The sequence below is a fragment of the Papaver somniferum genome, unplaced genomic scaffold (genome assembly GCF_003573695.1).
Source record: "Papaver somniferum cultivar HN1 unplaced genomic scaffold, ASM357369v1 unplaced-scaffold_107, whole genome shotgun sequence".
NCBI lineage: Eukaryota > Viridiplantae > Streptophyta > Magnoliopsida > Ranunculales > Papaveraceae > Papaver > Papaver somniferum.
The window spans coordinates 3,184,112-3,198,142 of NW_020619603.1; the positions used below are offsets into that span (position 1 = coordinate 3,184,112).

General features: G+C 36.7%; 3 protein-coding genes across 3 annotated transcripts; all 3 read left to right on the forward strand.

The window, feature by feature from the left end:
* The first annotated feature begins 1,602 nt into the window (after positions 1-1,602).
* LOC113327873 (oxalate oxidase 1-like) lies at positions 1,603-2,313 on the forward strand. Its single transcript, XM_026574995.1, has one exon. It carries the CDS (start codon positions 1,603-1,605, stop codon positions 2,311-2,313), a length of 711 nt encoding a protein of 236 aa, XP_026430780.1.
* Positions 2,314-9,559: 7,246 nt separating this feature from the next.
* LOC113327874 (germin-like protein subfamily T member 2) lies at positions 9,560-10,261 on the forward strand. Its single transcript, XM_026574997.1, has one exon. The coding sequence runs from the start codon at positions 9,560-9,562 to the stop codon at positions 10,259-10,261; it is 702 nt and encodes a 233-aa protein (XP_026430782.1).
* A 1,305-nt stretch (positions 10,262-11,566) lies between these two features.
* Positions 11,567-12,280, forward strand: LOC113327875 (germin-like protein subfamily T member 2). Its single transcript, XM_026574998.1, has one exon. The coding sequence runs from the start codon at positions 11,567-11,569 to the stop codon at positions 12,278-12,280; it is 714 nt and encodes a 237-aa protein (XP_026430783.1).
* The last annotated feature ends 1,751 nt before the right edge of the window (positions 12,281-14,031 follow it).

A 14,031-nucleotide genomic window follows, 5' to 3' on the forward strand; every position in this document is an offset into this window, starting at 1 on the left:
CTGGACTAAATCACGTGCTGAGCTGGGCTGTGCTCAAATTTTAGTGTGCTGGGCTGGACTGTGCTCGTGCTGGCACAGCTCAGTTTACACCTCTGTGACTGATTATATTGCAACCCAGAATTGCTCTTTAGCACTTTGAGCATCGCAGACTTTCTTTCATGTTCGTTATGGGCAAAAAAAACCAACAGAAGCACACAACACCTTTAAAGTTCAATACTTCAAATCCGGGGAAAGAAGGGAGGAGAGTTTATTTATTTTCTTTTGGAAACAACTTTTTTTTCTTTCTGGAGAACCCAAGAAAAAAAACTTTGGATTGATATTATGCATATTAACGGAGGCAGAACTCCTCCTTAGGAGAGACATTTATATTGAAAATCAAAATTTAATTCGACTAGGCGGCCGAAGGGTTTCCAATTTATTTTGAATTTGTTTTGCTATATATCTTTTGGTATATGCGGACATTAAAATATTACTTGTTAAGTCGTAAAATATTCCATTATGTATGAAATAGAAATGTAGTTGTAAGAAATCTTTACAACTACACTCCACTATAACTAATTCAATTTCCAAGTGATCATTGTGAAATCTTGATTTTATTAAGAAAAGATTAGAATGTTACAAAATAGATTTAAGTATTACAACAATTCTACCTGAATTCTAAACTCACTTTCTCTCTCTTTGTATCTCACTCTCAAGACTTTTCCTAGAAGCCTCTTACAAAACAATGATCTCTCTCCTTTATATAGGATTTTTACATAGTGGATGACAGCTAAGAATCCTATTATTTTCGGGATCACTATGCGACATATTCGCTCATATAGAATCACTCATATTCGCACAACATACTTCTTCGCACAATTCTTCACACTTTACATGTGATTTTGCTGACATTATCTTGTGTGTCATCTCAACTTTGATATGTGCGATGCTCTTCGCTTAGGTTGTATTCTTTACTTCGCGTAGTTATTAACGTGTGCGATATTTAACTCCTACAAGAAAGGTAAGCTAAGACATTTTTCATATTTATCTTCGTAATTATACTGGACAGTTGTCTTAATAAGCTTTTTCCCAATGCAATACAAACTCAGGGTCTTTTGGTGGGTGTTCTTAACTAAGGCAATGCACCATTTACAGTCATGCATATGCATTTTATCATTTTTCCAATTTTAAGCAGCAGTTGAGCTCATCACTAGATAATTAGATAATTTAGAGTACCTGATGAGCGGTCTATCACAAGCTGGTGACGTGTACGTCTTTCTATTGTCTTTTTTGGAGTTTCCACAGTGACGCATTGGGCTATGATTTTTGTTCTTCAGAAAAGTTCCAATCTCCGATCTATCCTAACAAAAAAAGATGTATTATCAACCTAGATAAGATAATCAGTAGAGAAAGGGAGTCTATCCTTTTTTGTTCTAGCTTCTTCTCTAATCTATCTACTATAAACAGAAATTCCAATGTCTTTATAGACACTAGCTAGAAAGGAGAAGATGTTAAATCTATATAAATAATGGCCGAAGCAACATAATTTAGTAGTGAACTCGTAAACATTTCGATCTAGCAGAACCCGCTGATCAATATACCATGTTTCAGAGAAACAAACCAATGGCTACTAAGATTAGTATTAAAACTACATCATCATTCTTCGTAGTACTGTATTCAAGTGTCATCCTGTTTTTTACTTTGTCATGCTTCTCAGCTGATCCCGACCCGCTCCAAGATATTTGTGTTGCTGACTTGAACTCCAAAATTAAAGTGAATGGATATCCTTGCAAGCCGGAGTCTCAAGCTACAACAGAAGATTTCTTCTATAGTGGGTTGGTGACTGGAGCAAGCACAGATACTCCATTCGGGTTTGGAGTGAAACGTGGCGATGTTAAAAACTTCCCTGGACTGAACACCCAAGGACTTTCGGTAAACCGAGTCGACATCGCACCTGGCGGACTTATTCCATTTCATGTACACCCTCGAGCAAGTGAAGCTAATTTTATCTTAAAAGGGGAATGCCTTGTTGGGTTCGTTACTACTCCTGATACTGATACTGTTTTATACTCGAAGGTTCGGAAAATTGGAGAGTTGTCTATTATTCCCAAAGGACTTGTGCACTTTGTAGTGAATGTTGGACGGGAGAAGGCTGTTCTGATAGCTATTTTCAATAGTCAACTGCCCGGGATTGCCGAAATTCCTAACAACCTCTTTAATTCTACCCCACCAATTCCTAATTATATTTTGGCTAAGAACTTCCGAGTTGACGAGAAGGTCATTGCTATGATAAAGTCTAAGTTTGGTAACCCAACCAAAATAGCTAAAATCTAGTACGTGAATGCTCTTAATGGTTCTTTGGCTATTGTAACTTGGGAAGATGGCGTCTCTAGTGTGGGCATGTTGAGTCTTGTTGAATAGTATGTCGAAGTCTTGCGTTCGATTAAGTTTCAGTCAAAAAATCAATCAATATGGCCAAGTATGCTAGTTTTAATCCTTGCCGTAATCCCCAATGGTGGCACCAACCACCTTCTACGTACTGGAGTCCTTCCTGTCTATGAGCAGGACTATGTAACTTTGTTATTTGGTTTTGTAATAAGAGACTCATGCATCGTCCTTTTGCTTTATTTATGAACTACATTACCTTAACTATAGGTTGGGCATTCCATTAATCTTAATATTGCATGAATCATGCAGAGAGTTTTTCATGAACACGTATAAAAATTAAGAGCGCAGTTAAGAAAATATATACAACTTACGCAACTAATTGAGCCATGGCATTATGCCTAGAATGGTGATGTTATAACCAGACCCCACGAGGTGGTCTAAAACCCATTGAAGAAGCTCAATTGGAGAATGAGCACGGATTTTACTTTCATAATCTGCCTTTGTCGACATTCTTGAACACTTGGACTACTTTCATAAGTCATGCCAGTTTGGTCAAAAGAAAAAACAAAAATTCTCGACAAAACCGAGAAAAAAACAATGGAAAAAAACCGCCCAAGAAAAGGAAAAAATATTTCTTTGAGAGGCAGTTTTGCCATTGTTTCCCTCCCTCGGTTCGTTTAGAACCACGGAAGAAAAAAAATCTAATGTATGACTATTGACCCTACACAATAAATCAATTTTAGATATCGAACCCACGCCCCGTGCCAGTTTTGTTCAAACAAGATAACTGTTGTGACATACTAGAAGTTAAATATGCGTGGTACGTAGTACGGGAACAATAATCAATTTTAGTCCCGTGCCAAATATGCCGGTAGCACGGAAGAAAAAACAAATCTAATTTATTATTTTTGATCCATACAAAATTTGGTGCTGGCGAGTTTTGATCTCAAGTTACTGGTATCATCACCCAATAATTTTATCATTGTGGTACAGTGACACCGACAAAGAAAAAATAAAGAACAAAAAAAAAATCTAGCTTATCTTCATAACTGTTAGATACGTACAAACCCAATTCTAGCTTATTGTTTGAGAAACAATGACAATTATATTTAATATTTAATTTTTGCCATAAGCCAAATTATAAAAATGATAGTAACATATTCTTAAAGAAGGATTAATTGGGATATACAGGAAATAATTGGGGAATATTTTACTGTTCATGTCGGCATGATTTTTAATTTGCTGGTATTGAAAAAACCATGCTGACATGAACAGTAAAATATCCCCCGATTATTTCCGGTACACCCAATTAATCATTCTTCTGGAAACTTAAAACGGAAAGAGTATTGATTATGTGTAGGCTAACTTTGCATGGCTGCAAATACTAAGTACCAATTTACTGAGAAGGGACCAAGTTAATTGTCTTATAAAAGATCTAGTATCCCAAATGCCTGTAGTTTGACCGTGTCCTCCATGTGGAAAACCATTGAGTATTGATTATGTGTAGGCTAACTTTGCATGGCTGCAAATACTAAGTACCAATTTACTGAGAAGGGACCAAGTTAATTGTCTTATAAAAGATCTAGTATCCCAAATGCCTGTAGTTTGACCGTGTCCTCCATGTGGAAAACCATTTAAATTGCGCACCCCATTTCACAAAACTCCAATTTAGCTCCCCAACTCTAATTCGTCTGTTTTCCATTTAAGTTTTAAGCAAAAATAACAACATTTTTCTTTGGAATTCAGTCAAAAGAGAACTAATTCATAATGGGATTTACTCGGAATATTTAGGATTTTTTTTTTCCACATGAGAAGTTTGGGTCTTAAATTATCCTGGCTAAATTGGGGCCTATAAGGATTAAGTTGGGCCTATCATTATGTGACAAAAAAATGATTGAAGTAAAATGGAAAACCCCCTAACCATATTTTTTAATGGCTAATTTATCCCTGATTAATTAGTGTTGATTCGGGTGATTAGTGATAAAATATCGTGTTAGATGTGAAATTCACTTGTGTTAATGAATCATTTGAACATGAAAAATTTGAAAATTTGAAAATTTTTGAAGAACACCAACTCAGAATCGGTATATGTTGTCATTAGTATCAACCGATTGTAACTTGAAAAACATACAGAGATTTTTTGAAACTTGCTTCTACCCAAAAACGGTTTATATGGACATGAAAATCAACCGATTATCCAGAATCGGTTTATGTGGGAATGAACATAAACCGATCGTGGGTAAAAAATTTCTTTTTTATCTGTGAATTAATGTGTTGTTAAACATCAAATAAAATTAAAATTCATTATATACCCGAGTTAAGAATGAGTATGACTTCATACTCAATCTCAGATAGCTTAAGATGTTATACTCGTTTTCAATTCGAGTATAAAGTTATACTCGTACTCAATTCGAGTATAACCATACGAAACTATTTTAATTTTCATTCGTAATCGAAATGAAATCGAGTATGATTTCATACTCATTTTATGATCGAGTATTAACTGAAAAAAAAATGGGTTAACCAGAATCTGTTTACACGATACATATATAAAAACTGATTCCTGACATCGCGCAACAGGAATCGGTTTATAAAATTGCTCATGTAATCCGATTCTAACAAAAAAAAAAAAAACACAGCAAAAAAATTATCTCTTCCATACTAGAATCAGGCTATGTGGGCATTCACGTAAACCGATTGTGGTTCAATTTCCTCCAACCAGAATGCCCATCCAGGACAATCGGTCTTTGTGGGCATAAACAACAATCTTTTCTAAATGAAATCGGTTTACAAGTGCATTGATGTAGACCAATTGTTATAAACCAAAAAAACTTTGATTTAAAAAAATTGGATTGTTTGAACGGTTACATGTTATTGAAACCTACTCTAGGGGATTGGGTTAATAGAAAAATACCTAATTCGAGCTAAAATGAAAAATTACCTATTCTAGTGAATTTGGTGATTATCGACAATGTTTTCTTTTGATTTTGAGTTCTTAATTTTGATGGAAATGGAGATGATTTTGATTTGAATTTTTTTTTTGTTATTAGGATTTAATGAGGATAAACTAGTAGTATTAAAATTTCATAGAGGGTAAAATGGTAGTTTCATCAAACTTAGACGCCCCTTATCATTCTCTACGGGGTGGATGAAGAATCCATAGACCTCTATTAATCACCATAAGCCCCAATTTAACCAGGTAAATTATATAGTTTAACATTTCCTTCGGGCTTTTTCTTTTTTCGAAAAAATTAAGATGGAATTGAAAAAGAAAGTGCTAAAACATCACTGCCGAAAGGTATAAGAGAGCCGAAAAGAGCTCGCAAGAATTAGATACTCTCCAAACATATTCACCCATTCGAAAACGAAATCATCAAGCTTGATGTTTTTAAACGAAGCAACGGTACTAGGCCAACCAAGTAACAATAATTTAATATCTAGAATAAGAGAGTTTAAAGTTTTCCTCCCTTGTTTCTTTGCAATTTGAATATCATTTCCATGTGTTGTTAAGTTGCTTGGGCTGGTCTCTGTAATGACAGAAATGGTAAACTATTTTTTATTATTATTTATTTTCTTTTAATTTTGAGAGTAAAAATGAAATTCCATAACAAAAAGAAAAACATTATATGGGATAGGTAGAATGTTGTCCCGTTATCATTTCAACGTGGCTAGACACATAAACTTTATCAAGAAACGAAGAAGTAAATACGTAAGAGAGCTCAAGATAGTATAGAGTAGGGGTGCACATCAAATTTTGGCATATCACGCTAAAATTCGAGCACAACATGTGATCCGATACAACACGGGCACAATGTGTTAGCTTTGTGTGCTATACTGTGCCAGACTAATAGGCACACCGATACAACACAACATGTGGCACGTATAAGCACGCGGCACAACACGGTCTAAAGAATAACACATCACAACACGTCATAACACTGTTAAAAGCGCAGCACACATAAAGCACAACGCATATACAAAATCGTTAATAACGATTAATAACATATAATTACAACACGTAGTTCATCTACAATGTAATTTCGATGCCGCTCTTATAATGTCGTACCTATATTTGACTAGTTTGACCAGTATAAAGAAAAATGTAAACTTATTCCAAGATCTTGAGGATCATGAAAGCTTACAAATACTTTTTGTTGTTCATTAGCTATGCTAAGAACGTGCAGTTAGTTCGTAAAGCTATATTTTGAATAACATTTTTGGGGTTTTTGAGTTTACCCTCTAAAAATTTAGTGATCTGACTTTGCCCCCATGTTTGTTAATATCTTTAGCTTTCCCCCCTAAATTAAAACTTTGGACAAAAGCACCCTTCCTATCTAACCGTTAAGTCTTACATGGGAAATACATGGATGAGATGGACTTAGGTCCCACCCACCAATATATCAATCGTTCCTCCCATTTCTTCTGCGGTCACAAAAAAAAAACGTGAAAAAGCTAGGGCTTTTGATAAAACAGAAAGCTTTTGTGTTGGTTTTGATTTTTGTATCAGAAAAGGGATTAAAAATTTGCGAAGCTCATAGTATTCCATTCATTATGATGCACCAGAGGTAAAAGATACATCTCCGGAGACGCTTGCTTTAATTAAATTCACAAAAGTGGAATGATAGCTGACAAAGCCGCTGCAAAGCTTCTTGTAAATGAGCCCTCAAATGGCTCACAGGGAGCTAAAATTGTTGTTGCTAGATTCGATTACTGACACAAACAGGAAAAGAGAATCGTGCTTGCTTACTTCCGATCACTGCAAAATCCGGCACAATCATAACTTACTTCCGTTGAAAAACCCAATTGCAGAGAATTCAATAACTGCGCATTTCAACTTGTGAATTTCTGACAAGAACAAAAACAAGATAATGGAGGATTTTGGTTCCTTAAAATCAATCCTTAATTTCTTAAGATTCCGCAAGAGAAAACCTTTTCTCTTTTCTTTCAGTCTTAGCGGTTTATGATCACAAAAGGAAAAACAAAAAAAAAAGCTAGATTAACTTTTCTGGGTTTGGAAGAAAGGTAACTACAGATGGATATATATGGTGGGTGAGACCCAAGTCAATCTTAGCCTTGAATTTCCAATGTCGGACTTGACGGTCGGATAACAAGGGTGTTTTTGTCCAAAATTTTAGTTTAGGGAGGAAAAGCTAATGATATTAACAAACAGGGGGGTAAAGCTAGATCACTAATTTGTTTAGGGAGTAAACTCAAAAACCCCTTCTTTTTTCTTGCCCTACAAGCTTTAAATTGGTAAAATGGCATAGAGTTAATATAAATGCCAAGTTTTTCTAACTTGTAAGTTGGACTGTTCACAATTAACCAATTAGGATTACCAATATTTTTTATCCAAATATATATTAGTTTTTTGGTATATTTTCATTGTTGAAATTATTGCAATTATCAAATCCCTAGAGTGGGAAGTAGAGCATAGTTGGTTCAATCTTTTGATTCAATCTGACTCTTAAGCTACAATTAGAGCTTTTCACTTGGGATATTCTCCTTGGATTGTTCTGGCTCGTTGGTACAGGTTAAAAACTACGATCAATTCTCTTCAATTCAGACATGGGTTTAGAGAAATTAATTTCTCTGCGGAAACTGTAGCTAAAAAAGGATGTATGCTGAGTCTTGGTCAAAGAAAAAGATATCTTATGCGTCACCCTTCCTCTCAAGACTGGAATGGCCAACAAACAAATATTTTAGATCTTGTTAATTTTTGTTTCAATTTTTTTAATATATATGTATATATATATAATATTAAATTTACTAATTATTATTATTATTATTATTATTATTTTTTATTTTTTTTTAGATGGGACGATTATTGATCATATCATATTACAAACAGTTACAAGTCGGTGGAAGGAAGCCTGGCTACAAGCTGAGCGCCAACCCCCTTTTGAATTATAATTCCTAATCTATGGAAAAGGGCACTGCCTATTTTGTAATTCACATTGTGACTGGTGAGGCAGTTCCCTAATCTTTCCAGAAAAGCAATTGTATCTTCACCTAATTCCCCCAGAGTAGTAAATGCGAGCACACCGAAGCCGCAACCATGTGTGGAGCGCTTCTCGAGGTATTTGTTGCATTTGCGGTTGGTGGCCATGAAAATAGCGTGTCCAGGAGTGAAGCGTCGAGTTCCAGCACTGGTAAAGGGAGAAACTACTGTGACATCGAAGCAAACGTCCTTCCCTCCTTCCCAATTGAGCACAAGGAAAAAATTTAATTTTGTAATGAACTAGCTATTATTTGGTAATAAAATTTAATGATTTAGCAAAAAAAAATAAAAAATTAATGATCCAACATTTTACTTGATAGAGTATTTCTTTTTATTGATTCAGCGTGTTAATTGTTTACCCAGAATAGTTTCTGAAGTAACTTCAAATGATATAATGTACTGTCTATTTAGATGCTCGTGATGATATCTGACTTAATGTATACCATTAGGTGGTTTCGAATTTCTTATAGCCCATGTGCTGGTATGGCACACGACTTCACATTTATTCGCGTGATGTTTTTGTATGTTGTACCTCGCTTTTTACTAGTAAAGCACAATATGGCACATCATGTTTAAATAGTTGGCATAGCACGGCACGTAGCGCGTAAAACACACGAATTCATGTGCCCGGCAGGCATGCTTTACGCGTCTAGGAGAGTAACTCCCTGGGCAGTAAATGCTTTTTCATAGTGAAATACAAACTCGGGCTTTTGGCGGGTGTTCTGAGCTGTGACAACGAACCATTTACAGTTATGCATTTGTATTTATTCAATTTCCAAATTTAGGCAGTAGCTAAGCTTATTGGTTCATCACAAGTTAGGTGATGCGTCCATCACAATTTAGTGATCCACACGTGTCCCTATTGTCTTTTTCTGGGTTTTAGACGGTGATGCATACGGGTGTAACCTCTTCTTATTTTGATGCAAAGTTACTAATATAATTAAGAGAGAGCGTTTACACTAGAGGTTCCATTTCCTGGTCTATCCTAACAAATTAAAACGAGGTTTTCAGTAGAGAAGGACTCTATCCTTTTTGTTCTAGGTTCTTTCGTTAATCTATCTGCTATAAACAGATATTTCTACGTCTTTATGGACACCGGCTAGAAATGGTCAGAGGTTAAACCTATAAAAATAATGGTATAACATACTAAACACATAAACAATTCAATCTAGAAGAACCTAAAGAAACAAAGCCATGGCAGATAAGTTTAGTATTAAAACTACATCATCATTCTTCCTAGTCCTGTGTTTAACTGTGACCCTGTTTTTTACTTTATCATGCTTTTCTGCTGATCCCGACCCGCTCCAAGACATTTGTGTGGCTGACTTGAACTCCAAAATTCGTATCAATGGGTACCCTTGCAAGCCGGAGTCTCAAGTTACATCAGATGATTTCTTCTATAGTGGTTTGGTGAATGGAGCAAGCACAGATACTCCTGACGGGTTTGGAGTGAAACTTGGTGATGTTAAAAAATTCCCCGGGCTGAACACCCAAGGACTTTCCGTAAACCGAGTCGACATCGCACCTGGTGGAATGATTCCATTTCATGTGCACCCTGGAGGAAGTGAAGCTAATTTTATCTTAAAAGGAGAATGCCTTGTTGGGTTCATAACTACTGGTAGCGTTTTGTACTCGAAGGTTCGTAAAGTTGGAGACTTGTCTATTATTCCAAGAGCACTTGTGCATTTTGTAGTGAACGTTGGACGGAAGAAGGCTGTCGTGATAGCTATTTTCAACACTCAACTGCCCGGAATTGCCGAACTTCCTAAACACCTCTTTGTTTCGAAGCCGACTATTTCTAATGATATTTTGGCTAAGAACTTTCGAGTTGATGAGAAGGTCATCGCTACCATAAGATCTGAGTTTGGTAACCAAACCGAAGTAGCTACAATCTAGTGAATGCTCTTGCTGGTTCTTTGGCTATCGTAACTTGAGAAGATAGGTCTCTTTAGTGTGTGAATGTTGAAACTTGTTGAATAGTCGTTCCAACCAACATTCGAGTAAGTTTCACTCGAAGAGTCAATATAATAAAGCCATGTGTGCTAGGTGCCTTATCACGAATGGTGGTACCAACCACCTTCTCTACGTACTGGAATTCTTCCTGACTATGAGCAGGACTATGTCACTTCTTTATTGGGTCTAGTAATAACGGACTCATGCATCGTCCCTTCGCTTTATTTATGAACTACATTTCCTAATTCGTTTCGGTTTCCATAAATCTTAAGATTGCCATGCGTCATGCAACTAGTTTTTCATGAACACGTCTAAAGATTTTGGTCATTCAATTTCCACGAACAAAAAACCAATTATTCAGGTCTAAATTTAATTATTGGGTTTTTTCACTTACTAGTAATGTTTTTTTTTATCGGCCTTGCAAGTAAAGATGCACTTGAAATGCTGCATGAAGAATTCAAAAACAAAATGGACCTCTGCCTAGTTGGTTTGCCGGCAATGCATGCAGTCGGGGCCGACTGCATGCATAAAATGTACGTCAGGAGGAAGGAACACCACGTCCAGATGAAAACATAAAATCTACACTGAATTCAACCGTACCAGCAATACCACCAAAATCCCATAATGCAGTTTGATTCAATCCAAAAGGGGCCACATTTTCAATCCAACACCCATATCACCTCTTGGGTGGCGACGGTCTTTATATGCTTTTGCAAGGTGGAATACCAACTCTGGGGTACGGTTGGTATTATTGCACCACATAAAGTCAAGCACGCATTTTTTTGTTTTCCTAATCAATTTAAGCAGCAGTTGAGCATGGTTCATCACAAATTGGTGATGTGTCCAATTAATGGTTCATCACAAGTTGGTGATTCCTCTATTTTTTTATTTTTTATTTTTGGTTTCGCGCGCTGACGCATGGGGCTGAAATAGGTGTATAAATTTTCTAAACATAGGAAACCCAATAGGGATTGCTAATCGTCTATAAAGAGCAAAACTTTAAGGCTGTACGTGTCTTCTCATTAGCCTCTAAATCAAAACAATTTCTTAAACGGAAAGTAATGGTTAAGGAAATTGGAGAGGAAGATTGAATGAACACGTTACAGGTGCTACTCATAGACATTAGCTGGAAAGGGGAAGATGTTAAACCTATATAAAAAACGGCATCAGAAAACATAATTTTATAGAAAACTCATAAACATATCTAGCAGAACCTGCAAATAAACCAAATCTCAAAGTAACAAAGCCATGGCTGTTCAGTTTAGTATTAAAACTACGTCATTCTTCCTAGTTCTGTGTTTAACTGTGATCCTTTTTTTTACTTTGTCATGCTATTCTGCTGATCCCGACCCGCTCCAAGACTTCTGTGTTGCTGACTTGAACTCCACAATTCGTATGAATGGGTTCCCATGCAAGCCGGAGTCGCAAGTTACATCAAATGATTTCTTCTTTAGCGGCTTGATGACTGGAGCAAGCACAGAGAATCCCTTCGGGGCTGGATTGAAATTTGGTGATGTTACCGCCTTCCCTGGATTAAACACCCAAGGACTTACGGTGAGCCGAATCGACATCGTACCTGGTGGAATTATTCCTCTTCACGTACACCCTCGAGCAAGTGAAGCTAATTTCATTCTAAAAGGGAGAGTCTATTTTGGGTTAGTAAGTACAACTGATGTTTTGTACTCAAAGGTTATGAAAACCAAAGAGTTGTTTATTGTACCTAGAGGACTTGTGCATTTTGCAGTCAACGTTGGACAGAGGAACGCTGTTGTGTTAGCTATTCTCAATAGTCAGCTGCCCGGGTTTTCAACACTTCCTCTTAACCTCTTTGCTTCTACCCCAACAATTCCTAATTATATTTTGGCTAAGAACTTCCGGGTTGATGAGAAGGTCATAGCTATCATAAAGTCTAAGTTTGCTCCCAATAGTTCTTTGGCTGTTTCAACTTGGGAAGATATATAGGCCTCTAAATACGGCTTTCACAGGTTGAATACAGGTAGCATAAATTCTTCAATAATAATATAGTCCTCCAAATAGACTGTTCTTTGGCTTTTACACCAGATCTCGTGTGTGCATGTCGAGTCTTGTGTAACAGTACTCAGTTGAACGTAAGAGACCATAATAAAGCGAAGTATGTTAAGTTGAATCCTTCTAATCACGAATGGTGGCACCAACCACTTTCTCTACTGGTATCCTTACTGTCTATGAGCAGGACTGTGTAAATTTCTTATTTGGCATCATCTATGAACTGCATTTCCTAATTAATTAGGGTTTCCATAAATCTTAAGATTGAGTGCATGCACCTGTGGCATATTTAAGACAACACATCACCACATCCCAACAAAACCCCTTTTCAATCCAAGACCTGTATTTTTCTGGGTCACTGATAGTGGTTTGTACATTGAAATACCAACTCTAGGGATTTCGTTTGATATTTTAGCTCGCTAATGCACCTTATACATACAGGAGTCGAGCTAGCATCAAAATTATCATTCTCCAAATTTACGTAGCAGTTGAGCTTAGTTTATCAACAATTAGGTGATGCGTCGAATCATGATTCCTGACTATCTAATAATAGTTGAGATTTGAGAATACCTCAGGGGTCCATCACAAGTTGGTGATTCATACGTCTTTCTGTTCCCTCTTTTGGGTTTTGCTCAGTGACGCATGGGGCTACGACTGTGATCACAAGTAGTAAGCAGACAACAAGAGACCTAAATACGTAATCATTAATGGCCTAGCTAGGTAATTGACATTGGCCCGGTGATCCGTCTCCTGTTCTCCTCTTTTGGGTTTTGCGCAGTGACGCATGATGGCGCTGTGAGCACTTGCAAGCATAAGCCAAAAGACGCGATCATTAATTGCCTAAGTAATTAATATTTGCCGGTGATGCATAAACTCCACACTACATCATTTGTCGTTTTCCATTTGTATCAACAATCGGATTCAATAATTAATCTCTTCGTCATGAATAGAGATTTAATTTTTAAACCATACTCTTAATTTCTTATAGACACTGGATTGAAAGGGGCGGAGGTTAAACCTATATAAATAATGGTATAAGCAACGAAATTTTTATAATTAACTCATATACATTTCGATCTAGCAGGACCTGCTAATCAATACACCAAATCTCTAATCTCAAAGAAACAAAGCCATGGCAGTTAAGTTTAGTATTAAAACTACATCGTCATTCTTCCTAGTTTTGTGTTTAACTGTGATCCTGTTTTTTACTTTGTCATGCTTTTCTGCTGATCCCGACCCTCTCCAAGATTTTTGTGTTGCTGACTTGAACTCCACGATTAAAATGAATGGGTTCCCTTGCAAGCCAGAGACTCAAGTTGCATCAAATGATTTCTTCTTTAGTGGCTTGATGACTGGAGCAAGCACAGCGAATCCTGAAGGGGTTGGATTGAAGAGTGGTAATGTTCACAACTTTCCAGGGTTAAATACCCTAGGCATAACGGTAAGCCGAATCGACGTTGCACCTGGTGGAATCATTCAACTTCACACACACCCTCGAGCAAGTGAAGCTAATTTTATCATGAAAGGGAAGGTTTATTTTGGGTTCATAAGTACTACTGATGTTTTGTACTCAAAGGTTATGAAGGCTAAAGAGTTGTTTATCGTTCCTAGAGGACTTGCGCACTTCGCAAAGAACGTTGGACGGCGGAAGGCTATCGTCTTAGCTATTTTTAATAGTCAACAGCCCG